Here is a 26,603-nt window from a genome sequence, read left to right as displayed (position 1 = left end):
TCATGTGGTTTGATGAAATTTGACAATCGTGAGATTAGACGATCAACGCTAGAGCATCCACAAAGAGCCATCACTCACCCGAGCCGCTGTCATCATCATCACCACCATCAGGACAGCGATCTCTAGGAGCACCACGGCAATCCTCACGACCACCTTCATCCCCGATAATCCATGGATCCGGATCCTCAGGCTCGATGTGCGGCCGGAGCGCGTAGCTAATGTAACTACCGCTCACCCTCTCATCCTTGCCCTTGCACTTGTTCGCCTCGTCCTTCTTGTCCTCATCGCACTGCAGCTCCAGGTCCACACTTCCCCCCGTCTCTATCGGTGTCCAGCCCCACTCCTCGGTCCCTTCGGTGCAGGCGGCCTCCATCAGCGCCAGCGTGCCCTTCTTGTCGCCGCTGCCCGGCACGACGTCGTAGATGAACTCGACGCTCGAGTTGTCGCACGCGAACCGTTCCCGCGCGCTCTTCACCAGGTAGACGGGCCAGGTCTTGGAGCTCCGGCGGCAGGTTGTCTCGACCTTGGTCTGCTTGGACGAGAAGCCGAACGTTATGGTCGTCTTGTTGGCCGCGTCGGTCTTGGGGATCGAGATTGTGAAGTTGGATATGGTAAAGTCGTGCCCAGGCACGCAGTTCACGGGCCAATCGCGGGTGACGAGGGCGTTGCCTGGTGCTGAAGCTGGGATTGCTGTCACCGTGGCGGCGAGGAGGAGGAGCGACCAGCAACGCATTTTTGGGCGCCTGGCTGGGGAGGCTGTCCTTTTTTTTTTGCCAGATACAAGTGATGTTGGGCGATGCTTTGAGGATCAGTGAAGTGACTATCTACTTGCGCTACTGTTCCTGCACTCCTGTGTCTCTTGTGCTTTGGGGGGATTTCCCGACATGGCAGGATTCAACAGAATGCTCCCGGCAGCTTTTTTTTTATACTCGCTAGCCTCGCATGTCTTGTCCATATTCGGATTAAGAGACCATATGACCACTCCTCCCTCCCTTCCCCCTCGTTCCAATATTCCTCCAAGCAATCGGGGTGAAATTGGCGAATCCCACAAGTGCCGATACGATTCTATGGAAACGCAACCGTGATCTCGGACACGGACTCTGTGCAAGGTCAACCGCCGAAATTTTCCAACTTTTCAGTGGCCACAAGTTGGACGGTGTCACCAACTGGGCACACGCATGTCGCCTCTCGACGCATTTTACTTGTGCTAGGCTCTGTCAAGGCTGACGTGGAAGGGGCAAGCGTTGGGGGATTTTGTACAATTGTTGCATTTAGGGGATGGCCGTTCAACCAAACGTGGTAGCAGGAAGGCTTAACAGTTGATTAGATATATATATTTTTTTCGAATCGGTAGCAGCCTGCATGGTGGCTATTCACACCGCTCTTATAATACAAAGTTTGTACCACCAGGAGGCGTGTAGATCAAAGCTGGTATACAGAAACTCTGACGCTGATACAATCTATTGAATGGTTGTTGCAATATTTTAGTCCCTGTGCTACGTTGTTAACCCCTTTAATTTACAGCTAAAATTTCCAGGCCTTTTACAAACTGCGTTTTCGGGCTTCAGTGATGTTCTTAGGGTTACTGCATGAGAGTAGTGCGGCTCATGCGTATGACCCATGCTTAAGACATAGATGGTGCTGATAATAGGGGAAGCATGGAGGACAGGCTACAGGCCTAGGACCTATGCATGAGCACATTCGCCACACATACGCGGCGGGCTCTTTCTTCCCTCGTCAAATTATCCGCAGACTCTCATTGCTAAAAGCATCCACAGCCCTCCCAGTTCGTATCTCAAAAGCTGACTTTGAGCCAATGGGAACCATCGAAGATCATGGTTGTGTCTCATTTTCATGAAGCCATTGTCGATTGTACACCGGGCCCCCCAATATGCCCACAACTCGGGTATTTTGGTTTATTCTTTTGGTCTCATGTGCGTTCCCGACTTGGTCGGGCTGAAACAGGCAAATCGCCAATAGCCTATCGTTGCTTTCACGGCCTTGCCACCCATATGTACCTATCCTCGCAGCCCCCTCAGGTTTTAATGGCCATCTTGGCCAATCCAGGCCTTTTTTTTTATGTTACAATGCTTTCGTACTTCACACCCACAGAATATAAATTTTCAACCACTTACTTGCAATCGCTTCTTGGTCATTGGCTAAGCACAAGGTATTGAACGGGTCTGCTACGGCTATGCCTTGCTGACCGCATGCCGAGCCTCAATTTTGCACTTGTGTGTTCAGCAAATAGTACTTGTTTGGAGGGCACACGTTAGACAGAATGTAGTAGTATTGATAAAAACTAAAAGTCCCGTCGAGAGAAAAACTCACGGTTAATGCCGTCGCCATTTTCATTCATAGACTATGTTTGAGGGAGGGAGCGCAAGCGAGAGCGTAAAGGGAACCTGTTGGACCATATAATATCGAGAACTCTACGAATTTTGGGGAAGTTGGTACCCATATTTGAGTGACGCCATTTCTGGTCACTCGGAAAACCACCGCAATGGCTACCGGTACACCTAAATCTCAGCAAGATGCAGAAGATACGACCCCATTGCAGCCACCCAACGACGCCTATACTGTCGGCTGGATTTACGCCAGTTCCCCTGAATGCGTTTCCGCACAAACTTTTCCCGGCGAGCAAAACGACAGTTCGGGGTATTTTGCAGAGAGCTATAATAGAGCCGAGCCATTCCTGTGCCTGCCTTATGGGAGCGGTCATGTTCCCCAAAGCTTTCAGATGTGCTCTCCGCTATCAGAATCGGGTAACACACCAAGCCCAAGGAACAAGTTCGATATACCTGAAGCTCAGGCAAATCACTTTGAGAACTCCCTAGCAGAGGTTTCAATGCTGGACTCACACCAATACGACAGCAATTTGGATCATTTCATGTTTGGCCGACCAGGCGAGGCTCCAGCTTTTGCAACAAGCATCCCAACCGTCCCCACGCTCAATCCTCAGCATTGCAAGACAAACTATGAATCGTCAAGTAACCAACTGCTCACAAGGAATCAGAAGGAGCCTGATTCAGGAGGAGACAAACGAATCGGAGAACAACAATTGCGGAAAACTTGCTCGGCGATCCTCTGGTCACCACCAGTCATAATCCTTCTCTTTCTTGTCATCGGGGTTGGGTCTGCCCTGGGCCATCATCTTTACTACCGCTCCCTGGACGAGCGCGAAGTGTCCTCGGAACAGGAGCAACAATGGGCCATCAGAATCGGGACGGGACTAGCCTTTTCTGCAAAGGTCGCGTTAGTTGCTTCGGTCGTCCTGGCATACACTCAACGACTTTGGGTCACTGTCAGGAAGCGCTCGCTCACACTGCAGAATCTCGACGACGCCTTCTCTCTTCCAACTTCTCCTTTATCCTTCTTCAGCGCCCCTTTGCTGAAGAAAGGTAAAGTGCTTTACCTATTGGCTATTTGCATCTGGACCATCCCATTCGTTGCGCTCATCACACCTGCTACTTTGTCCGTCAGGGCTGGTGTCCTTCGCACCACTGAGCCAGCAAGCGTGCCTATTCCCTTATGGCTGAACGAGACTACAAACGATTCGAGTTACTGGGCGCACTGGGGCGGCGTCGGCTATCAAACTGGGCCGTCCGTCGCTCTCAGCCATCTGGTCCTCACAGCGGCAACTTCAATGTCCATCATTCCATTCAAGGCGCCTTTACTTAATGCCTCGTTTGCCCTAGAATTTCCAGGTCCAGCTTTGAGGTGCACAAATCTGTCTACGGTCGTCGCTGCAAATGCTACAATGGGCCGTCTTTGGAACCGGACCATGTATGAAAAAACCCATCATACAATCATCTACAAAGCCAACACAACCGAAAAAGAGCGCCTTTATAACCATATATTCATCTCTGTGGGCGGTTTCAACAGTCCCTCCCAGTACTCCTGCAGTCTATATAACTCTACTTACAAGGTTCAGTTCACATTTCGCGACGGAGTGCAGTCTACAGTTTTTGACCGGCCGACTATTCCCTCCTCGGCTTCCCCATTGAATATCAAGGGCCTTTACTGGACGGACTTTGCGCCGAGCGAATTGGCATACATGTCCATATTCGAGGCCATCTCGACACGCCTCCTTGTGGCACACTTGAGCATAGGATCCACCGGTGTACTCAACGGAGACGACACCAGCGGCATCTTGCTGACGAGCGTCGCGGCCTGCAGCGAGTTCCCGACCATATCCTCCGACGCACTCCTCGCAAACCAGACCGAACCCTGGATGTGTCCGTCAGGCAGCGTAGCGCGCACCGTGGAGGAGCTCTGGCACAACGTAACGATTAGCACACTCGGCTCCAGGGTGTTTGGTCGGAAGAGAAGCAGCGTCCAGGCAGATGTCGAGAGGACGCGCAACTTTTACAGCTACAACACCGTGTTTCTCTGGCAGGCTTACAGCGTCGCCATCGCAGCGGCGCTGGTGTGCGTGGTTGTCGGGATGCATTCTTATGTTGCCAACGGGTACAGTGCTTCGAATTCGTTCTCTACCATCTTGCTGGCGACAAGGAATCCTGATCTCGATTGCCTGCTTTCGAGTAAGGATGCGAGGCGGGCCAAGTTGAGATATGGGGGCGTTGCAAAGTCGGCGGACGGTGAAGGGCTTGATCATGCTGCATTCGGACTGGTGCATGCCGTTGAACCTTTCGGCAAAGGCGATATCAAGTCTTGATGAGTTGAAAAGGGGCTTGATATGTTTTATATTTTCATGGTGACCTCCCTTTTTAATATATCTTGGCTGGTGTCCGGGGGGTAGATGATGCAACAAATTACAATCCTTGGCGAACCAGTTTGAAGATACTTTTACATAGAGCTATTAAAATGAAAAAAGATCAAAAATTGCTCCTCTCATAATAAGACAGCAAAGTAAAGGGTCTAATGAGGTAAAAAGACACGATAAACGACAAGAATAGGAAGAAATGCAATTAGCAGTAACTACCTAGGTAAGTATGCATATTCCATGACTCAGGGGATGCAAGTATTTCCAGTTATATGCCAGGCACGCGCAGATGGAATCATTCAGCAAACAATCGAACCGCAAGACTGATGGGCATTGGTGACCCCTGACCAGCAGAATACAGGAAAGGATTTTTGCCTTGTCAAAGGCCAATCTTTCCTTGTGCAATAACCTGCAATGAGGTATGTCTGACGTAGAATTTCAAACTCAAACTTCTTTCCATAAATTCTGCCTGCTCCCTAGGTATGTGATACGGCTATGCCAAGGTACTTGGGAGTTGAGTTGGAGTGTCGAGTACGTCGATGAAATTCAAGGCAGAGACGGATTGACAAGGCATTCCACGAAAGCTTCGATGTTAATCCTGTTGCAAAAAAAATCGATAGTCACATGATCAATATATTCTCAACGCCAACGACACAAACACTCGAGATAATGTGACTACTTTGAAATTTCCAGTCACCTCTAGCATCTCAGTCAGTCTTGATATTGTGCGCCTGCTCAAAGGAGAATTTCATTTCATTTCTGAGACCCCTGCAAGGAACAGCCTAGAACTCTGCATGACGACAGGGTTTGTTGCCAGGGGTCATGCCCACCAAGAGACAACAACAGGCTTGCCGTGCCCCACTTTTTGACATTCCCCAGACTGCACGCGCAGCAAATCGATCGCGTCAATTCAGGTCACTTGATTGCCAACAAGGAAGTTTGCTTGTGAGAAGTGAGGTGACCGCATGTATAACTGCGCCCTCACTCTGGAACATCGTGTGGTTTGTCTGATCTAATTTATTTTCATCTCTTGTCTCTCCACAAGGCATAGACCTTATTTAAAAGACATGATCGGTCACTATAAACGGTCAGGCAGTTCGACCAAACGATGCGGTCATTAAAAGGGGGAACATCCGCCGAATGCTCTTCTTTGACAGGCTAATTGCATACATTCGTGTAATTAATTTGCTTTCAACCAACGCATCGCCGTCTTAAAATCCGGATGCCCAACCACGCCCTTCCGGCACGGATCAACCATTGAATCAATTGCACCGCACGTTAAACAAACCTCTCAAGCAACGGTTCTTCATATTCACGATGTTGTGGCGCCGGGCAGGTGGCCTCTGTCTGTTGCTGTGCTGTACCTGGGTAACACCGGCACAAGCTGCAGCATTCAATCATGACATCACTCAACTCAGCTACACTAATGTCGACTCGCATCACCAAAAACTCGTACAATCACAACAACAACACCAAAAACCAATCATCACCACATCCATCTCTTCAATCCTCTTCGCCTCTCTCGAGCGCCTGGCCCGCCTCGTAGACATAGCCTATTGCGTAGGGAGCCTACCTGGCATCTCACGGCCCTTCACCTGCGCCTCCCGCTGCGCCGATTTCCCCCACGTCTCCCTCGTCACCACCTGGGACACGGGCCCGCTGCTGACGGACAGCTGCGGCTACGTGGCCATCGACCACGCCGACGAGGCCATAGTGGTCGCCTTTCGAGGCACCTACAGCATCGCCAACACCGTCATCGACCTCAGCACGGTGCCGCAGGAGTACGTGCCCTACCCGGAGCCCGACGACGACGGCGACAGGGAGCGCTGCGAGAACTGCACCGTGCACCTGGGGTTCCTGGCCAGCTGGCGGGTGGCCAGGAATCTGGTTCTGCCCGCCATCGAGGAGGCGAGGCAGAAGCACCCCGGCTTTGCTATCAACCTCGTCGGCCACAGCCTCGGCGGTGCGGTCGCCGCGCTGGCGGCCCTCGAGCTGAAGCTCGTGAGCGGCTACGACGTCGTGGTCACGACGTTTGGCGAGCCGAGGGTGGGCAACCGCGGCCTAGCAGAGTTTATCGATCGCGTGTTCGGCCTGGACCAGGAGCCAAAGGAGGACATGGCGTTCCGCAGGGTCACCCACGCCGAGGACCCGGTGCCGCTGCTGCCGCTCGAGGAGTGGGGTTACAGGTCGCACGCCGGCGAGATTCACATTGAGAAGCCGGCGCTGCCACCAGCACCGGCCGACCTGAAGTTGTGCAAAGGCGAAAGAGACCCTGATTGCAGCAACGGAAACTCTGACGCGGCGCTCACTACCTTGTTGCTCGGGGAGGAACACTATCTGAAGACACAGTACCTGAAGCTGTGGCAGTTGCTCTTTGCGCATCGGGATTACTTTTGGAGGCTCGGGCTTTGCGTGCCTGGTGGTGATCCGGCAGATTGGGGTAGAGACAAGTATGATACGGTTCCTGGGCAGGATGAGCTCTAAGGATTGTGAATTTTTATTATGATTTAATGATTTCTTTTTATTTATTTATTTTGCTCTCAGGGTCGGATGCATTTGTACGATTTACAGAACGTAGCTAATCTATTCAAAATTTCAGTTGTGACAAACACCACCCCAGGTAAACCAGAAGAAGAGAAAGGTAACAAACATCCAGAACGATCTCCAGACGCCTTTGGCATCCAACTTGGGCTTAGAATCCCTCTTTGCTCTTCCTCTCCAGACTCATCGGGAAATATTTAACTTGACCGTACGACCACAACGCTCCCAACGTCTTTCTCTACATGACCGCTGCACCCCGCAAACACGTTCATGGTGACAAACTCCAGGGTTGCTGTAGAGGTTCACCAAAAAAAGCTTCTTTGGGAAGTGGTCATTTGCTCTTGGCAGCACTTCTTCTGCCATTCCGGCCAGACCGACCTTCGAGGAGATACACATGTTCTTTGATGTCGGAATCATGATGGGAGTTGACTTGAAGTTGCGCTGGAGGACAGAATTCAGAATAAATTTCTGGTAGATTTCCTCCTTTGTTATTTTATTGGGTACCTACGAGAGGTAAGCACCTGGGCGGGTGAGGTATGTGCCCTGAACATTTCTTGCCTGCTTCCCGATTCGTTACTGAGCCCACCCATGTCTCTTCTAGCAACCGTTCAAGCCACAGAGCCATTGACAAAGGCTCTTTCCTGCACCTTTTCAACCGGCCGTCACGCTTTACCCCTCCCCCTCCCAAACTCGGTATGACCGCACCCAGTAACATGTAACCTTCTGCAAGAATTCTGAGAAGCGACCCTCAATTGCAGCTGTCTTCATAATCTCAGGTCATTGTCACGACTGATCGGAACCGCACAGAACCATCCATCATCACCTCTGCGTGAAAAAAGGAGAAATAATCAGTAGCCATTCGTCTTCACCTGAGGGCCCGGGAAAAAGCCGTGAGAACAAACTTACTGTACGCATCGTTTGCCTTTTCGAGAGGGAAAGTCTCAATTTTGCAGTCAACATCCTGCATATCGGTGAACTTGATGGCCTCTTCTGAGTCGAGCGCATTGCCAGAGGGCCAGGTAACGACCGAGCAGCCTTTTCCAAGCTGTTTTGCAGTCACGATGTTAGCAACTCCATTTTGTCAGAACATACAATAACACCCATTTCGCCGCAAAAAGAAATACTTACCATTGCGGCAATGTTCACGCTCAAGGGACCCGGAACCGCAAGGAGCAACAACTTTCCCATTATGTCCAAGCCGCCGATCAGGGGGGAGATGGCGTCTGCATGGGGCGCGGTAGCAACAATAAGTGCAGCTCCGCCGAGCTTTTGGAGAGCTGCGGCGGGGTCGTCTTTGGCTGCGTCAATGTACTCGTGCGCACCCAGCTCCCTGGCCGCCTTCTCCTTGTCGGCGCCTCTCGAGATGGCCACGACGTGGTAGCCCATGCGCCGCGCGTACTGGATCGCCAGGTGACCTAGGCCACCCAGTCCCTGGATCGCCACCGTCTCACCTTGGGCGATTCCCTGGCGCCTCATCGAGTTGTAGGTCGTCACGCCTGCGCACAGGATGGGTGCATACTTGGCTGCGTCGACATGCTCAGGAATACGGACGGCTGCTTCGGACCTGATGACACAGTATTCCGCATCTGTATGTTTTGTTTTTAGCGTCAGAAAATAAGGAACAAGTCTCCTTTATCGACCCAGTGCGTGTTTTTTTGTTGTACTCACAGCCACCGTTCTTGGTTATCCCGTTGATAGTTTTGTTGTCGCACATCTGGTGCAGGCCTTTGTTGCATGCCTTGCATGTTCCATCGTGTCCACCATGCCAGCCAGATCCCACACGCTGGCCAGCTTCCCATCCGCTGACGTCTGGCCCTACTGCTGCAACGCGGCCAATTATCTCATGGCCAGGGATTAGAGGGCTAGATGGTGTGGCAACCGTGGTGGTTTGTATCTCGGGTTAGCAATTTCCCTGAGTGAAAAATAAAAAAAAAACCCACGATCGACCAACGGATAGTGACACTCACAAACCACCACCAAAAGCATTATTTTGTGCGAATGAATCCGAATGGCAGACACCGCAAGCCTCAACCTTTACGAGAAGCTCACCACGACCAGGCTCCTTCATGGGCAGGTCCTCGAGGGTCAAGGGTTCGCCCTGCGCCTTGAAGACGGCGGCCTTGAAGGTAGAAGGGAGAGTCATGGTAATTGATGTATCTCTTTCTTGTATTTGTTTTGACGTGTTGTTTTTTCGCAAGCTAGACTTGACAAAATTCGTAGCTATGCGATGATTCGTAAAGAAAACCAGCCTGATGTCACTTGCGGGTGGTATGGTCGTCATATATACTTCAGCGGCGCCACTATATGCCACTATTATTATCGGCGTTAACTGCATTCGGTGGCTTACAAAGAGCTGCATGACCCTAGTCGCACCTTGCAGTCGTTTAACACCGATCCATAGGCTGCCCGTCCGCAAGTAATCTCATACTTATGCTGAGACCAATCAATGTAGATTAAAGAAGTGGGCATCACCATTGGTTACTCCCCCGCACTTAACAAAAGTTCCGAGGTACTTTGTAAGATGCATCTGTTGTTAGCCACATTTTTCTGACGCCAGAACGAATGGATATCATGTTTCCATCTCCACCCAAACGGTAAAATTACCTGCTCTGTAGATGCGACTTACAGTAATTCTGTTTTTATTGTTTATTCATCATGCATTGTTAGCCCCGAGGGATATCCGGTTAATTTATCTGCCTTGCAGGTAGACGATAGATATAAAAAAGCGAAGAAAAAAAGAAAAATTGGGCCGTATGCGGAGCCGGTCCGGGATCGGCTCAGCCCACGGTCGGATATTTTCCTTTTTTTTTTCTCTTTTTCTTTTTTTTATTATCTATCTACAGCCCTATTCTGTGGTGTTTATTCTTGTTGTCAAAGGGAAACAAGCACCGCGATCACGATCCGCGAGCGGAATAGGAAACTTAGAGCGGAGCCGATAAGCGTGTAAGTGAACCAACCTACTGCAATGACTCTACAGCAGACCTGTTTTGGCATAGTAGGTTTAAGCAAGGTAAGCTGACGCCAGAAGATACTGTTTATATCACCTGTGATTCCGGGATCCTCTGTTCCTGCATTCGCTACCTACTCAGCCGTGAGAGGATAAAATGGGACTAAATTATATGTACCTACCTAGGTAGGTATGAAGCGAGGTGTGGAATGGCGGGGACACGTCATACCTGCTTTCTGCAGACTCCTTATCAGTGCAATCGAGCAAGTCTTGTTATTTCACAATCTGACAAATGAGAGGTCTGCAAAATACTAACTACTTTGTCTTTTTTTTTTCCTCGTCGGGTTCTTGTTAGTCCTGGCTGGGTAAGACGGGAACATTTCAGTGCTTGCAAATTTGGAATCGAAAGAGATGTGATCTCGGTCAAGGGGCTTGCGTGTAACCAGTGTAACCTGAAAAGAGGAGATATCCACTGCTCGCTTCCCGGTTTTCTCCACGAAACATGTATTTCTAAACAAAAGGCTCTCACTAAGCACCCAATAACTAACTATTTTCCGGGCTTATGCGCGAACACTCCCACATCACCCTTTCATGTTCGTCATGGAACCTGCCATTGATCAGTGTCATTTCAATTTATCTTTACGGTGAGATACCAGCGCCAACCCTTGTGATGAAGTCTCCCTATTCAATGGAATTTTGACATAATTTTCATTTTGTCAACCCTTTTTGAACCTTATGTTGTAGACGACTGGGTGTTGTCGAAAGAGAAAACAAAAAGAGAGAGAAGGTTGAAACCGAATTTCGACGCCAGGATCCCTCATCAAGACGATTTCAGCTTGATGAGCGTGAGGCCATCGTAGACTGGTAGCAGAATCACGTCGATTCGCGGATCAGTCTTACAAAACTTGCAAAACCCATCCAGGGCTTTGCCGTTCTCGGTCCAGTATGTCCTCTGTGGTCCTTGGAGTTCGGGATTGGACTCGGGTACTATGGTCATCCCGCGAGCAAAAACTATATTCAACTTTGTTGTCAGCAACTTTGGATCCCGGCGCATTGCCCCGGACCAGAGCGCTGGCCGACGGCAGAAACCATGGTTGGATAATAAAATGTGGCTTGTTTTTTTTTTTCCTTTTCTCTCACCATTGTCACAAAGTATCAGCCCCTTCACCGACAGCAAGCCCCGGTCCAGGATCTGCTTGACATAACCCTCATACCCGTCCTTGTTGGCGTCCACAAAGATCAAATCGAACGGATCCGTTAACGTTTCGATCGACTCTGCCGCCGGCCCCTCGAGCAGCTTAACCCGGTCGTCGAGACCGAAGTGTTCGATGGTGCGTCTGGACGCGCGGATCATGTCGGGGTCGAGCTCGAGCGTGGTTATCTCGGCCTGCGTACTGACGGTCGCCTCGAACCACGCCATGGCGCTGAAGCCTGTGAAGCAGCCGATCTCGAGGACTAAAGAACAGGTGTTTCAATTTAGGTGACTGGCTCAAGGGTAGCGAAAGTTTTTTTTATTTTTTTTTATCTTGGTCAACTAAAACAGAATAAAAGATGAAAAAAACAGATCACACCTCGCTTGGGCTGTATCCATTCGGCCAAGAACTTGAAGGTCGCGCCCTGAAGTGGTGATGACATCTTGTCGGCCGAGGTGAAGTTTTGCACGGTCCAGTCCCACAGCTCCTTCATGTTGTCGGAGATGTCGTCCGAGTGGATGGTGCAGTAGTCTGTGACTGCAGCGGCCTCTTCAGCCTTCCGGTGGATGGGGTAATTAGCCGGCTTTCGTTGTCTGGACTGATGGTGCAAGAGTGGGATTCCAACCAACCGTGAATGAGAGCACGCTGGTCAACATAGCGGTCGGCGTATAGGACGTGTGTACTGATTTCTGTTCTGTGTTCTTTTGCAGGAATGAGGGCTCCAAACCACACATCGACCTTGCACGAGACAAAACATCGCCGTTTTGTATATTCGACACCAAATTATTCCCTAGCTACTGACAGTCCCTTCCCATCCTCCATACACCATCAAACTAATATCAGCGCTTCTGGAACCTCCGCAAAAATCACCAACGGGGTGAGATTCCCCAACCACGTGTTGCCTCGAAAAAGTGACCTGTTCGATCCAAGACTCTATTGCGGCACATCCCGAGGCTTTGGTACATGTGGGGTCTGGTTTGAGATGGTGTAGGAAACCGTCAAGACAGAAATGCCGTATTGTACAAAGCTTTTTTTTTTTTTTTTTTTTTCTTTTTTTAGAAATACATTGTTAGTGAATCTGACGGTATGGTCTTGGCAAGCAATCTTGTCGGTGCACGCTCTTGGCTCCTGGTTGGCGGGCTGCACAACAACCGCTTAATTTCCCGGTTGCAGCTTAGCTTTCTTCTTGGGGTTGCTTAAAAGGCATTTCGTACGACCATTGGAGTCTTGTGAGCTGTCGGTTGAGCCTATCCAGCAGAGGCTGGGCGATATGGCGCAATATCGGCTTCTCAGTCTGCCAAGGACTTTTAATCTGTGTCATTCCACTCGATAAAAGGCAAAGCTTTTGTTTGTATTGATCTTGCTTATCATCACGTAAAACAAAACCAGTCCCGTGCAGCTTTCGGGTCGCACCGCCTCATTTGTTAGAGTGCCCAGACTCCAGGTTTTTTTATATTGTTTTATTTTATTTTAATAGCCCACCTTATGTGTATTTTTCCAAGTACCCAGCTGGACTCAGGACAGTGGAGAGGTCAAAGTCTATGGTTTACTGACGAAGGATAGCATCGTAGCATCCTGCCTTCTTGTCGGTTTGGCAAACGCATCTTACATTATATTATGCTAAGAGCTTATCTGTGCTGATTATATACCCCCTTTTTTCTGATATGTTTAAACCTCCACCAACTCTCCCTAGGGTCTTTCTGTTGGGAAACAAATGCGAGTCGTAACGGTTCTTCAAAAGAACATGCCGGGGATGGTAGACATAACTTTCTTTTTGATGACAGGTTTTTTGAGCGTGGGAAACTTTGAACAAGCTGATGGCATATCAGGCAAGTTATACCTCTCTCTGTAATTGCCAAGCAACATGTTGCCCAAAACCATCCAAACAATGTCAAGAGCCCTGATCCGCAAGCGTCCGTGTTCCTATGGATCTTGGCAACGAACTACCTAGCTGCCTACTCATCGGCCCGGCGCAAGTGTACCAAAAACGTTTTGTGCCCATCGACAGCCACCTTTTTTTTTGCTGGTGAAGCTGCATGCTGAGCAGCGCTATGGAGAGCTATTCCCCAGAGACGGTGTTAATCATTGTGTAGCGAGATAACAAAAAAAAAACATTTCAATTCCCGTGTGGGCAATGACAGCTAAGATTCAGATCCCGTTCCAGTACTCTTATAAATCGAGATCATGAAAGAAAAACAATGCCGGCCGAGATCGAGTTTTTATTTTTTTTGCTGCACAGCCGCTGAAAGCACAAGCTAGGACTTAATCAACATCAGACGAAAAGAAATCCCCCCCACCCCATCGAGTGCAAGCTCTGATACCAACGTTCCTGTGAGACTTTTGCATCCGGTCTACATGGCAATGTCAGTAGCCTAATTTGCCATATTTAGCGGCCCAAGAAAAGAATATGACGCACGCGTCTGGCCTGGCTTGGGATGGACAAAACTCACCCTAATCACATAAACTTTGTTTTGACATACAGGCTCGCCGTCACGTGAAGTCCCCAAGGGCTTTTCCGCATTTGTATCAGTATCTTCAGATGCCTCAGAAGCTCTTGACACATGCGATCCCCTGTTTAAACTCAATTTTTGGACTCAATAGGGATGTCTAGACCGGCATATGAGACCATAGAAACCGTGGGCGAGTACCTCGGGTTGAACCCCACGACCTGAACCCCAAGAAGGCCTTCTTTTTTCCTACGAACGGAAAAGAAATACCACCAGACAGTAGCAAGCAAATGCCCGGGAAATTACCGTGATTGTTGATGCTTGACAAAGAGATGAGATAGGGGAAGCTTTGTGAGAGAGAATAAGCCTATCTGCCTCGGAGTGTTGCTGAATAATATGGTGACATCGGCACTTGCGAGCATCCTGTTGTTGCATCATTCGACTTGGCTGATACAGCGAGTTGTAGCATTGAGGTAAAGTTCGTCCATGTTGGCCTAACTCATATCATATGCCACGTTGCCCTCAAGTTGACCTACCACAGTCAATTTGGCCGCCATATGTAGTGCATGATTGGAAACGTTCCAGGCCCAATACCTCACCAACCCGCTCAGATTCAACGACTTCGATGAAAGTCTTGGCTACGTTCAACGTACGTGCCATACGGCTGACTGCGTCGTGTTCCGGTGGCGCAAAAGGCTGTCGTATCTAAGCCTTCAAGCGGAAGAAGAAGAAAAAAAAAAGGGAGAAAGATCGGAGAAGACATAGCCTAAGCAACAACCCGTTCATAGCTGAGAGCAGATATCAATGACGCAACCAAGAAAAATCACAATTATGCAAGGGAGAAGGGAGAAACTCATAGCGATTTATCGATTGAATCACGCATATGAGAACACAGTGTAGGTGAGTGAGAAATGCGAAGCGTTAATGTGCCTCCTTGCTGGGTTATACCAGAGTAGCTAGAAGAAGGTCGGGTTTTTGCACGCGGTCGGGTCCTGCTCAATCACTGTCAATGTCGGGGCCAATTGTTATCGGTAGTCGATCGGAAGTATAACATAGCACGATTGTGAAAGTAAGACCTTGGACTGTCGACGAGGGATCGCAGACCACAAATAACTGCAACTGTCTTCGTCTTCATTTTTATGCATTGTGCCAACTTATTACCAGGGATTAAGGTTAATACCAGACCTGATCTATGTAGATTTGTTGAATGGCTAGGGACCTGGAGTGAGACCGATGTCGATGCCAATAAACCCCGGATAGTAATCAAAGGGATTAATTATACAGAGTTAGCAAACCAAACACAATACTACGATGGACCAAGTTGATTCTTCAGGGTGGTCCTAGCTGCGCGCCAGTAAAGTGGGTCAGGGCGAAGCTGAATCAACCAAGTTTGATTGGACACAACTGAGAGCATAATCAGACACGTGAAGCTGACGCCAACCCAGATCAAGAAGGAGGGGCAATCATCAACGCTTTTGTGAGAGCCTCGAATGCCAAGTGAATGAGGCTGTCCTATTCTTTGACAGGCAAAAGTACTGTAGACGGGACCCCCCTTTTTTTTAGCTGCTGGCACATGGACAACACGCGCAAAATCGTCCAAAAATCGAGACAATTTTGACAAGTATTTTTATTTTTTCGTGTCTTCACAGCCCGATGGAAGCGGTGGGAATGTGGACTGGCCCTCGCCTCGTGCCGAACAATCGCCCCGGTTTTTCGACCCCGAAAGTCCCGGGGGTGGAATAAATTGCAGTACCGACCTGTAATGTGCAGCCTATTATGCTTGGCAGTCGATCCAAGGGAAACAGAGTACCAGAGGGAGAACCGGGACCATGGTGAGGGATGCATACGGAAATCGATCGTATTGTCATCCCGTTTGATGAATAGTGGTAGAATACCTGCTAAAGTTAACGAGTTCCAAGAGTTGCGTGTTACATGGCGGGACCCCCGAAAAAAAGGGATTGAATAAAAATAAAATGATCCATTCTCTGTAGTGCAAAAGCCGGCCCGTGGGCAAGCGGATACCCCTCATCCCGCAAAATGAGCTGGGCTGGCAGCAACAACAACAACAACAATAATAACAAAAACACAACATGATAACGGACAGCGGATAGTATGGATGGATGGGGTACGGACAAGTAAAGTCCAGCTGATACGAATGGAGTTCAGGTAAGGTTGCGGCATAATAGAAAGGCCTGGAGTGCGGCACCGGCTGTCAATCAATCAATCAGGTCATAGGTTGGGTACAAACAAACTCTTACCTACCCGTGGCATAGCATAAACCCCATCGAGCCTGCCTCAGCAAACCAAACCAAACCAAACCCCGGCCTCAAGTCGCAGCCTGGGCCAGTCAGACTCGTAGAGTGGGGCAGAATCATACCCGCCGCCCTGCACCGCCCTCTGTGCCAGCCAAAGTCGGTAGCAATCAACCCAGCCCAGTGAGTGGGAGAAGCCCTGCTTCGCAAACACGGGCGGGCTATTCTGCTCTAATAGCACTGACTGACAGACTGGGCGGGTCACTTTTCGAATTCGGCCGCCTTCCGCCTGCTGCTGCCTTCCCTCAACAACATCATCCCTCTTTCCCCCCCATTTCCATCGACCGCAAATTTGATCTTGTCTTCCGCCAACGTCGTCTTCTTCCACTTCACAACCTTTCGATACCCTCTTTACCGCGTTGACTTCGCCCACTCCCGATTCCGACTTTTCTTCGAGCATTCAATCCGAAAAAAAAAACTTCACAAATTTCACAATGGCCACCGAGGTACGTCAAAAATCCCAGCTGCGTTGTCTTGTGCTGCATGAACTGCACCTAGTGTGCTGCTCACCTGCCTATTATTCCCCCCTTCCCGTGCATCCCGCAAAATTGGCGCCCGCATCATCGCAGCCTCAGCGCAATCGGTTTTCTCAGCGAGCGACCATTGCCCGGGTTTTGGATTGCGATTCACACCCATCTTTTCCTTCCTGTCCGCAGGGCAGACTCACTCATACCATATCCGATCTGTTAAACAGTGCAAAGCGTGATTTGAGAAAAAAAAAACCATGGCTGACAGTAACCCTCTCTCACAGCGCGAAAGGTTTGTCGTTATCCAGCGAAAAAAAGCCCCGCCAACCGTCCGCCCGACGAGGCTAGCCCGCGAGCGGCCCAATCGTGATGCGACCCCAATGTGAGCGAAAACTGACGAAAAACCGTTTCCAACCATACAGCAAGACCTTCCTCGCCAGGCTCTGCGAGCAGGCCGAGCGCTACGATGAGATGGTTACGTACATGAAGGAGGTTGCCAAGCTTGGTGGTGAGCTTACCGTCGACGAGCGCAACCTGCTCTCGGTTGCCTACAAGAACGTTGTCGGCACCCGCCGCGCCAGCTGGCGCATCATCTCCTCCATCGAGCAGAAGGAGGAGTCCAAGGGCTCAGACAAGCACGTGTCTACCATCCGTGACTACCGCAACAAGATCGAGGCCGAGCTCGAGAAGGTCTGCCAGGATGTCCTCGATGTCCTTGACGAGTCGCTCATTCCCAACGCCGCCTCGGGCGAGTCCAAGGTTTTCTACCACAAGATGTACGTCTTGTTTTTTCCTTTTTTTTTTTTTTTTTGCGCCTGCATTGTTTCTTTAGTTGCCTTGTCAGAATCATGTCGATTTTGTGCATTGGCCCTTTTCTGACCTTTTTCTGGCCCTTTTTTGGTTGATATCCCCATTGATCCATTGATCATATGACTAATCCGCGATGCGCAAAATTATAGGAAGGGTGACTACCACCGTTACCTTGCGGAGTTCGCCTCGGGCGAGAAGCGCAAGACCGCTGCCACCGCTGCCCACGAGGCCTACAAGGTAATGCCGAGTCTTCCGTGGATATCGATATAAATTTGCGCAAATCGCAGGATGATTCGCCATGCTAACCACAAGCCGGATTTCAACAGAGCGCTACCGATGTTGCCCAGACTGAGCTTACCCCCACTCACCCCATCCGTCTGGGTCTGGCCCTTAACTTCTCCGTCTTCTACTATGAGATCCTGAACTCGCCCGACCGTGCTTGCCACCTGGCCAAGCAGGCATTTGACGACGCCATTGCCGAGCTTGACTCTCTGTCTGAGGAGTCATACCGTGACAGCACTCTCATCATGCAGCTGCTCCGCGACAACCTGACCCTGTGGACCTCGTCTGAGACGGGTGAGGGTGAGGCCGCCGCCGCCGGTGCTGCCGATGCGGCTGCTGCCCCCAAGGAGGAGGCCAAGACGGATGCGCCCGCTGCTGAGAAGACTGAGGCCAAGGCTGACGAGCCTGCCGCCGCCCCCGCTTCGTAAGCGCACGGACTATGAACCCGACCTCGACTAGTCCCTTAGATGGGACAAAACAGATAATCAGATTCCCTTTCCCCTCTACTATCCTGGCGTCAAGCCTTCTGCTGCCAAGCACGAGATATTATACCGACGTCTCCGTCAGCAGCATGTTAGGTGTTGAGCTTTCGGTAACTCGCGCTGTGGAAATGTTTGGTTTGGCTTGAGGCTTATACTGAAATGCGGCATTGGTCTTTGGTGGGCAGGGAGTTGGGCTGTGGCGGGATCGGAAATGCAGGGCAGGACAGATCAAGTCTTCTTTTGTTTTCATTTTATGCTCTTCATTTTTCTGGTCAAATACACACGGAGCTGAACCGAGACACCACTCTATTTTTCAGTCCCCGTCTTCCACCATGCCCCCTGTCGTCAGCTGCTTTGAGATTCTCTTTTCTTTTTCCGATGGACAGGTGGGGATGATGTACAAGGTGCGCAAGCTCTTGTGTGCTCTCGTCCATAAACGGGGAAATCCATGACAATTTTTTGGTTCCTGTGTGTCTTGATTTGATTATTAAATCAGGTCAAGTCTTGTGACTATTGCGTTGATTTTGTTGAGCTGGGAAAGAGAATCAGAAGGGCCAAGAGGTCACAAGGCGAGAGGTTTTCCTACCAAATTCCCCCTCCAAGTAATTTGCGTCTTTTTTTTTTCTCCTCGTCCTTTTCTTCTCTCTTTCTTTGTCTTTCTCTCTCTTCTAAATCGTGTCTTCACTAGTCTAGGTTGTACTCCGGGATCGACGCGGATGTGAGCGTCGATCGAAAAGGATGGGAGTATGACGTACAACTGAGAATTTGAAATAAAATAAACAAATAAAAAAAGATGACACTGAGGCAGGATCGACACGACCGCCGAAGAGCTGCTCGTTTTTCATCAAAAAAATCCGGTTTCTCGTTTAACTTGTGCATGGCTGTCAAAGTGATGATTGATCATCTGAAAAAACAAAACCCATCCATGGGGTTTTTTTTCTGCGTCGTGAAAAAAACTGGTTGAGTGAAGTTCAGTCAAGCGACTTTGGCATCTCGGATATCGACCTGTTTCATTGGTATATAGGTTTCCTCCTCTGTATCCCTTTCCTCTAGAATAAGATAGAAATGTAACATCGTGTATCGTTGCGTGTGTATGTGTGTGTGCGCGCGCTGATGCTGTTGTCTGGTGCAATACAGCCGATTCCTTTCCATGACTTCGGCTTTCATGTTTCATACCAGCCAAAACCCCCATGAAGAAAAAAAAATCAGAACAAGGTAAAGTAGTAAAAAGAGTTACATGTAATCATTAGAAGAAAAAGATGAGAATAGTAAGCTTCCCAAAAGCACCGCTGAAAATAAAAAAGACAGTGGGATACTGGTGTATGAAAAATAAACGGAAAAATTTAGTTGTAGGTGGGGTATCATGGTATCATGGGAGTTTTGTCTTTGAATGAGAAAATCACACCTCTTTCCAAACCGATTATTTGGATATGTGCACAGAAAAAAAGGAAACCCTTTTTCTTTGTTTTCCTACAGCCGCACCAAGTTTCATGACTGTACGCCGGTAGTCTTGGGCGCCACGACGAGGCTCTTCTCCAGCAGCTTCTGTGCCCGCCGCAGCCTCGCGTCCTTGGCGCGCTGGTTCCGTTCCATCTGCTCCCTGGCCGCCAGCGTCTTGCTGGCGCCTCCGCTGCCGACCGGTTTGGATTTTTGCCTCTTCATACCATTGTGACTCTCGGCGCTGGTGCTGTCGTCCGAGCTGAGGTCCTCGTCGTCTTGGTCGTCTGGATCGGTCCGGTAGTGGTACATTGATGTGGTGGCAACGGCGGCGGCAGGTTTCAAGTCCGTCGGCAAAGTTGCTGCTGCCGCCGCGCTTTGATGATGTGATTCGATCTGAGTATGACTTGATTTGGGTTCGGCGTCGGGAGGAAAAGGCCCCTCGGCCCGCGGCAGCAGCTGCCTCCTGCGGCCGATCCGCAGAAGACTCAGCTGCATCCTCCTGAGCGCCTTCCTCGCGGCACCACCGTCGCTGGGCCAACTCTCGGCGACGAGATCCCTCACATCCCCATGCCGGCCGCACAGCGCGCAGACGCTTTCGACAGGGCCGTCGGCGTCGTCGCCGCTCCCATTACTGCTTGCGCCGCTGCCGTCATCGTCCCTGCTGATGGACGCCGCGGCGGCGATGAGCGAAGCCTTGCGCCTGGGCCTGACGGCCGGGCTGGCCAGGCTCCCGGCGACAAACGCAGCAGGGAGCAGGCCCTTGGTGACGGAGCACGAGGGCGCGTCGTCCGCAGCAGAAATAGCCGCCGAGGAGCCGAGGGAACAGCCGCAGAGGACGGCGTCGAAGTGCGAGGCAACCTCGTCGCGCCAGGTGCCTATCTGGGCGACCTTGCGGGCGGCGTCCGGCCTGGACAGGGCTGGGAAGTTTGGAATGACCGATTTGGAAACCTTGTCGCCCGCGCCGTTGCCGAGGCTGTTTCTGCGCCCCGGCGTTGCTGATGATGAAGCCCCTCCTGCTGCTCCTCCTGCTGCGGCTCCTTCTGCACCTGTTCGTGCGGACGCCGAGGAAAAAGATGAATTGTTGTCTGCACCCGCGGCGGCTACAGGACCGCCTAGGTTGCCGAGAATGTAGTTTAAACGCAGATACGTCTGGTCCCACTGGACGCTCAAGTCGTCAATGTGCTGCGGTTGAGCTTCTTCTGATGCTGCCGCCGCGTCCTGGTAAGGTATGGCGGCAGGCCTGGAGCTTTCCATATTGCCATCTGTGGGGAAAACAAAAAGAGATGATTCACACCCAATGAGTTGGCAGAACAAGCGAAACTCTGTGTTTTTCGGTCTTTTTTTTTGTGCTTGCTTTGTTTTGAAAAAGGGTCCGCTTGCCAAATTTAGTGCGGTTTTTTTTTGTCTTCTCTTCTTGATGCTTTGCACGATCGACCGGACATGCAATGCCCAATACCAGGGGACCGTTCGCCAATCTCCCCTTGCGACAAGGCCTGTAGGAGAACCGGAGAAAAGACAATAAAAAAAAAAAAGAAACTAAAGAATTAGAGAAATAAGGACCTCTATACCTCTCTTGGTCAACTCAGAAAAGGGCAACTGACAGTAATAAAGAAAAAAAAGAAAAAAAATAAGTAAAAAAAAACCACCAAGCAAAACAAAGACGATCACAACGGCTTGCTAAACGGGAAAGGCACCGGATCATGAACTAGCAAATGAACAAAATCCCCAAAAAAAGGGTCAGTCATCCAAATCCCAATCAAATGTTCAAACTACTCTTTCCCGCAAAAAGCCTCTCGCTCCCCAGTTTTTTCGTCTGAAGTGGAAGAAAAAGGAAACAATGGACCCAAACTCGTTCGCCCGCAGCCACGTGGGGTCGTTGTAATATCGAAAAACAGTCTACTGGGTACGGGCTTGCCCCTTGTCGACAGTAGACGTCATACAGCTGATGGGACAGTACTAGTACTGTGCTCTCAAATCGACAAAAATTTAGGGACAAGTCATTTTTTGATCCCCCTCGCTTTGCGTTCAATATGTAGCTTTTTTGTTGTCTGGTCCCCTTCTTTCGCGAAAATAGGTGTGGGCTGACTAGTGATTTTTTAAAAGGAAAAAATATCAAAACAACCATCATTAGACTTGAAGGATGGACCCTGCCTGTTGCATTTTTCTATCAATAAAAGGATTGGATTTCAAATCGAGGCAAGTGAAAGGGGAGGGAGGGGGGGAAAAGTGAGCTCGTGGGCAAATAGATCGCCTCGGCCCCTTGCACCCAAATTCAAGTCACCCGCTCCGTGTGAGTTGTTCTTTTTTTTTTTTTTTTTTTTTTTTTTTTTTTTTTTTTTGGTTTGTTGCCACACTTTTTTTTCACCCAGAAAAAGAGAGAAAAATAAAATAAAATAAAACCCAGCAAGACAAGTTTGACAATTTGCTTGGGTGGCCTTGCACTGTGTCAAACAACAAAAAAGGTCTTGATTGACATGGCCCGCGTGACCTTGTAAAAATCAAGAGGCCTACGCTTGCAAGGCTTGCTAACGGAAAAACACAATAAAGGGGGTGTGGGGTAGATTTTTTTTCTTCTTTTTTTCTTCTAATGACGACGGGGTTCGCAAATGCAAGAACAGGCTTGGGCTAAAAACAACAAACTGCAAGGGGAGCGGAGAGCGATATGACTGGACATTTGGCGGTTATGCAATGTTATCGGATCAACTTCGCCTTTTTTTTTAGCCTGTCTCTCTTCCCCCTCTCTTTCTAGCCAAGCTAGCCAAGTAACAATTTGCCAAGCGTCTTTGTTGGAATTTTCTCCCAGACCCATGGATACTTTAGGTTATTCCCAGATAGTAATGTTGCCTGGCTGTTGCGTTTAATTGGCAATGCGGTTGACTCCGTTTTAATAGTAATGATATTGAATTGTTTATTTATGGCTCCTCACCCCTGATGCATGTGACTGTATGCCATGAGCATATGCCAAGTTTGCTGTAGCCATCAAACCCAAGTCGTGTGAGGACTTTGTATCTCATTTAAAAGCCAATTTTCCGCAGCGTAATCACTAAAGAGGAAAGGCATGATCTATAGCTGAGGTGCACATAACGTCTTGTGTTCACTGCCCCTAGGCGTTGGCAGGAAACTTAGTACGTTAGCACATAGGCGCAAGCAAGATTATGATTCAGAACTCAAGTCACACAAGACCACCCCCCGGATATGCCATCTCGTCCCAGATTATGCGTTCAAAAAAATCAAAAGACCCCCCACCAGCAAAAAAGAAAAGAGCAAGGGCCAAAAAAAAGAAGCATTCCAACATTCCCAAACCCCCGATTTTTGCAAATATAGTTGGCCACTAGTCGTTGGCATTATGGTACACGTGAATTAAAACCCCCAAGAAAATAAAAAGGAGACGAATAAGCCCCTTGACCGTTGAGCCTCATGGCGAGGTCATGCGTCAGTTCATGTTCAGGTATAGTGTCGAGTATACGAAAAATGTTGGCCTAAATCCAGCCAAGAAAACACATCAAGTTTTGCTAAATCCATCCTCGACGCGCCAGACCGCTTCAGTTGAACGTGGCAGTGCCTTGTTCCTCGTGGCCGGGTTCCGCGTGAAGCTGGTAGAAGCTGTAGTAGCGCGCCTCGGCCTTTAGCCTCGTGGCTTCATCAACCTCGGGAGCGGCAGCTCCGTTCTCTTTGCCTGCCTTACCAGCCAAAGAGATTGAAGTTGGTCTGTGAAAAAAAGAGAGAAAGCGTTAGCACTTGACCTCATTGTCTGTTGTTTAATTTCGAGTACGGTGCAACTTACCCGTACATCTCCCGGTCTATGGCCAAGAAATGTTTCATCGCGTCCTTGCCGCCCCTATGTTGCAGATACGATAGGTAGACGCCACACAGCTCTTTCTTGGCGGCAGAAGACATGTTGCTTTCTGTGCGGATCTTGTCAATGATCTCCCGCAACCGTTCGCTGTGTTGCGCCTCGAGCTCTGCCGACGTCGGCTGCTCCAGCTCGAACTGAATCCACTGCATCCAAAAGTGTCTGCTGCCACCATACCACTGCGCATTCTTCTGGAACACGGCCCTGGCCTCCTCTGCTGCGCCCTTCACCGTCCACAAAAAGCTTGCCCACTCTGTCACCAGGACTGCCTTTGTCCAGATGTCAACCTCAGGGGACTCGATTTGCTGCTTCAGAACCTCTATCGCCGTATCGATGTCATTGTGCCTCCGCTCCAGGTTTGCAAGAGATATAATGACTTCGATGCAGCCCGGAAGCCTCAAGAGGATTGCATTGTGCACCTCCCGAGCCATGGCGACACGCCCGCAGCTCTCCTCAAAGTAGGCAAATTGCAGCCTTATGCCGGGACGGCTGATGGGCACAAATATTGTTGCAGCACGCAGATATATGTTGCGAACCTCCTCAGTCTTGTCAGGTTGAGCCGACATCCACCTGGCATATCTGAACCAAAACTCATCGTAGAAGGCGCATGTTACCAGACACCTCTCGTACAGAAACGTTGTCCTGACAAAGCTACCTTCGGCCTCCTCAAAGTCGAGGTACTTGCGCCAGTTGGACAACTCCTTGTTCTCTAGCTCTGTCACGTGGAAATAAGGCCTCTTGATTTCGGCCTCGTACAGCCACCGCTTGGTCACTTCTGTCTGCGTCTTGGTAAAGATTTCACCATAGTGAGCATCCACCTTGCGGCGCATCTCCTGCTCAAACTCGGGCTCGGTCTTGGTAACGCCGTAAGCAGCCGCTTCGGCCTCGATCTCGGACTTGAAGCGAGCCTGGAGTTCAGGTGACACTACGTCATCAAGCGACCGGGTGTGCACCATGGTGCTGAAGCGCTCATAGTAGCGCGCATACTGATACATGGGGATGTGAATCACCCGTTGCAGGATTTTGAAGATGTTCTCATGCGCCTCTTGACGTTCTTCATACTCGAGGTACTTGTTCCAGAACGGATGTGCCATAAAGTCTAGCCCGACACAGGCGGCACCGCGCTCGAAGAGACTGTGCAGTCATGTTAGTAAGTACACAGGCAAGAGCAAGGACAGGGTTAGCGGGGAAGAGGTTGGAAGGAGGGCAAATACAGAAAAGGGATCTCTGTGCAAACAACGACTAGTCCACCGCTATAAAGAGCTGATGGTAGTTCATGGTTTGATGTGTTTTCACAAGGTGCGTAACGGGCATGAGCGAACTGTGTGTGCCAGCGGGGAAGACAGGTCTGGTAGTTTTGTGTGAGAGAGCGCACTCCAGTAGCAGAGAGTTATGGCTGTTGTCGGTTTGATTATCTCACCGTCCAGTGGCTCTGTTCACCTGTACGATTCTCTGTTTCTTGCGATTCCTCGCGACTTTTAACATGATCGCGTCGCGAGCATGACTTGCCCTCTTCTCAGACAACGGCCGGATCCCGCACGTGCGGTAATGAACTGTTGTTGATGGTGTGGTTATGGGGAAGGAAAACTACACCATCTACTACTTACTCTCTGACCAGCTGTGGAACGTGGGTTGTCTCCATCTTGAATGAACAATACTCGGTCCAAAGGTCGACCGAGTTTGTGATGCTCGAGCAGCCCCTCTCGTACACCATCTCGGCCGATTCCGGGCCGGCAATTGTAAACTCGAGGTCGGCATACTTCTTCCAGTATCCGAAGAGGAGTGGGAATTTGAGGAGGAATCGGTCGTATGCGTCGCGGAGGGTTGCGAGTGCTTGAGGGCTAGAGTTTCGTGTGAGGCCACCATCGAGCGTCTCGCAAGCCCTGACGAGCTTTTCCCAGTTCTCGAAGCTGTCTGGGTCGGCGTCCTGCACCGTTCGGAGAAAAAAAATCATCAGCAGGAGCGGGTATGCGACGCGACGCAAATTTTCAGCTTAGGAGCTGCAGCTTGCAGCAACTTACCACTTCAGCTCTCAACCTCTTGATCTCGGCATTCTCCTCATCTGAACCACCGAAGTGGTTAAAGTCCGCCATATTAAATGGTGAAGTATAGCTTTTTGGAAAGATGAATATTCGATGTCTCGAAGCTTGCGATGTGGTCTTGGCGAATTCGCGATTGCCAAGTAAGCGGTTCAAAAAGTTGGTTTTTGGGGTGGGCGCGCGCGCAAATAAGGAAAGGCAAGCTCTTCGGCGACCGGCAGATTTTGTAATCAATTGCCAAGCGTCTCGGTCGGTTCGAATGGGCCAATTGGTCTTGTTCACACCAATAAAGTGAATCAACTGTCTAGCTGGATAATGACAGACGGATAAACACGAGTGATTCTGATTAAAATGTGAATAAAAAAGAACGGAAAGGGATCCTTGGAAAAAGGAGGCTGGAAGACCAACGATCGTGGGGCCAAGGCAAGGAACGGAGGCTTTCCCTAGCCTGACACGGCCGCAGACCTTCTGAACAAGGCAGAAGTGGGGTCCGTCTGAAATGCGCCATTAAGCATGCAGATTGGTAGGAGTTTGCTCCTTTAGCGTGACCAACGCTCACAGATTATGCATGTACATGGGATTTCTATTCGCTTACCGAAGAATATCCAACATGAGATGGGTACCTTCCTTACCTTACCTACAGATATGGGGTAGAAAGAAAAACTTAGGTGCAAAAATTCCAGTTGGCGTTTTTCTTCTCTTCCTTTCACCAAAACAAAGGCTGGTGATGATTTTTCAAAATTAATGATAGGAAGAGAATGACTTACCCTCAGCGGAAGCATGATCTCAATATTAAAATAATATCTGAAGCCTGATCTCAGCAAATGTGGCTTTATCTTTTTTTTTTTTTTTTTTTTTTTTTTTTTTGCTATTTCTTATTACGACGAGGCACAGCGTATCCTCATCTTTTGCATTCGTCAATAACCCTTTATCTACTTGCGGCGCAATGCAACCATCCTTGTCAGCCTCTGGCCGCTAGTGAAGAGGCAAGTGCCTTGAGCTAAAGCCGAAGTTTTGAAAAAGCATGCCCAGCACGACAACAGCAAGGTGTCCTTCTTGTTGCT

The 26,603-nt window shown here is 49.7% G+C and overlaps 9 protein-coding genes across 9 annotated transcripts; 4 read left to right on the top strand and 5 right to left on the bottom strand.

Moving 5' to 3' along the window:
- Nucleotides 1–70: 70 nt before the first annotated feature.
- Nucleotides 71–733, bottom strand: PgNI_02992 (uncharacterized protein; the record flags this gene model as incomplete). The annotated part of the gene is made up of 1 exon (XM_031123048.1): nucleotides 71–733. The coding sequence occupies one exon, from the start codon at nucleotides 731–733 to the stop codon at nucleotides 71–73; it is 663 nt and encodes a 220-aa protein (XP_030984870.1).
- Nucleotides 734–2,503: 1,770 nt separating this feature from the next.
- Nucleotides 2,504–4,678, top strand: PgNI_02991 (uncharacterized protein; the record flags this gene model as incomplete). Its single annotated transcript, XM_031123047.1, has 1 exon — nucleotides 2,504–4,678. One exon carries the CDS (start codon nucleotides 2,504–2,506, stop codon nucleotides 4,676–4,678), a length of 2,175 nt encoding a protein of 724 aa, XP_030984673.1.
- Nucleotides 4,679–6,043: 1,365 nt separating this feature from the next.
- On the top strand, nucleotides 6,044–7,210 carry PgNI_02990 (uncharacterized protein; the record flags this gene model as incomplete). The annotated part of the gene is made up of 1 exon (XM_031123046.1): nucleotides 6,044–7,210. The coding sequence occupies one exon, from the start codon at nucleotides 6,044–6,046 to the stop codon at nucleotides 7,208–7,210; it is 1,167 nt and encodes a 388-aa protein (XP_030984674.1).
- Nucleotides 7,211–7,734: 524 nt separating this feature from the next.
- PgNI_02989 (uncharacterized protein) lies at nucleotides 7,735–9,625 on the bottom strand. Its single transcript, XM_031123045.1, has 5 exons — nucleotides 9,235–9,625; nucleotides 8,936–9,129; nucleotides 8,396–8,853; nucleotides 8,174–8,312; nucleotides 7,735–8,092 (listed from the first exon to the last, which is right to left on the bottom strand). The coding sequence occupies exons 1-5, from the start codon at nucleotides 9,600–9,602 to the stop codon at nucleotides 8,040–8,042; spliced, it is 1,212 nt and encodes a 403-aa protein (XP_030984447.1). The 5' UTR covers nucleotides 9,603–9,625; the 3' UTR covers nucleotides 7,735–8,039.
- Nucleotides 9,626–10,767: 1,142 nt separating this feature from the next.
- PgNI_02988 (uncharacterized protein) lies at nucleotides 10,768–12,464 on the bottom strand. Its single transcript, XM_031123044.1, has 4 exons — nucleotides 12,037–12,464; nucleotides 11,786–12,005; nucleotides 11,355–11,669; nucleotides 10,768–11,225 (listed from the first exon to the last, which is right to left on the bottom strand). Exons 1-4 carry the CDS (start codon nucleotides 12,139–12,141, stop codon nucleotides 11,035–11,037), a joined length of 831 nt encoding a protein of 276 aa, XP_030984444.1. The 5' UTR covers nucleotides 12,142–12,464; the 3' UTR covers nucleotides 10,768–11,034.
- Nucleotides 12,465–15,505: 3,041 nt separating this feature from the next.
- Nucleotides 15,506–15,929, top strand: PgNI_02987 (uncharacterized protein; the record flags this gene model as incomplete). Its single annotated transcript, XM_031123043.1, has 2 exons — nucleotides 15,506–15,781; nucleotides 15,846–15,929. Coding segments are annotated over 2 exons (360 nt in total), but the record flags the coding sequence as incomplete, so codon positions are not given.
- Nucleotides 15,930–16,600: 671 nt separating this feature from the next.
- PgNI_02986 (uncharacterized protein) lies at nucleotides 16,601–20,256 on the top strand (the record flags this gene model as incomplete). The annotated part of the gene is made up of 5 exons (XM_031123042.1): nucleotides 16,601–16,612; nucleotides 16,918–16,925; nucleotides 17,056–17,409; nucleotides 17,593–17,680; nucleotides 17,770–20,256. The coding sequence occupies 5 exons, from the start codon at nucleotides 16,601–16,603 to the stop codon at nucleotides 18,151–18,153; spliced, it is 846 nt and encodes a 281-aa protein (XP_030983466.1). The 3' UTR covers nucleotides 18,154–20,256.
- Nucleotides 19,696–20,901, bottom strand: PgNI_02985 (uncharacterized protein; the record flags this gene model as incomplete). The annotated part of the gene is made up of 1 exon (XM_031123041.1): nucleotides 19,696–20,901. The coding sequence occupies one exon, from the start codon at nucleotides 20,899–20,901 to the stop codon at nucleotides 19,696–19,698; it is 1,206 nt and encodes a 401-aa protein (XP_030984449.1).
- A 1,652-nt stretch (nucleotides 20,902–22,553) lies between these two features.
- PgNI_02984 (uncharacterized protein) lies at nucleotides 22,554–26,013 on the bottom strand. The gene is made up of 4 exons (XM_031123040.1): nucleotides 25,522–26,013; nucleotides 25,108–25,427; nucleotides 23,432–24,634; nucleotides 22,554–23,355 (listed from the first exon to the last, which is right to left on the bottom strand). Exons 1-4 carry the CDS (start codon nucleotides 25,591–25,593, stop codon nucleotides 23,190–23,192), a joined length of 1,761 nt encoding a protein of 586 aa, XP_030984448.1. The 5' UTR covers nucleotides 25,594–26,013; the 3' UTR covers nucleotides 22,554–23,189.
- Between the last annotated feature and the right edge of the window lie 590 nt (nucleotides 26,014–26,603).

The sequence above is a fragment of the Pyricularia grisea genome, assembly GCF_004355905.1.
Source record: "Pyricularia grisea strain NI907 chromosome Unknown Pyricularia_grisea_NI907_Scaffold_2, whole genome shotgun sequence".
NCBI lineage: Eukaryota > Fungi > Ascomycota > Sordariomycetes > Magnaporthales > Pyriculariaceae > Pyricularia > Pyricularia grisea.
Note: the sequence above shows the minus strand (reverse complement) of the source record. Positions and strands in the feature narration are given on the sequence as shown.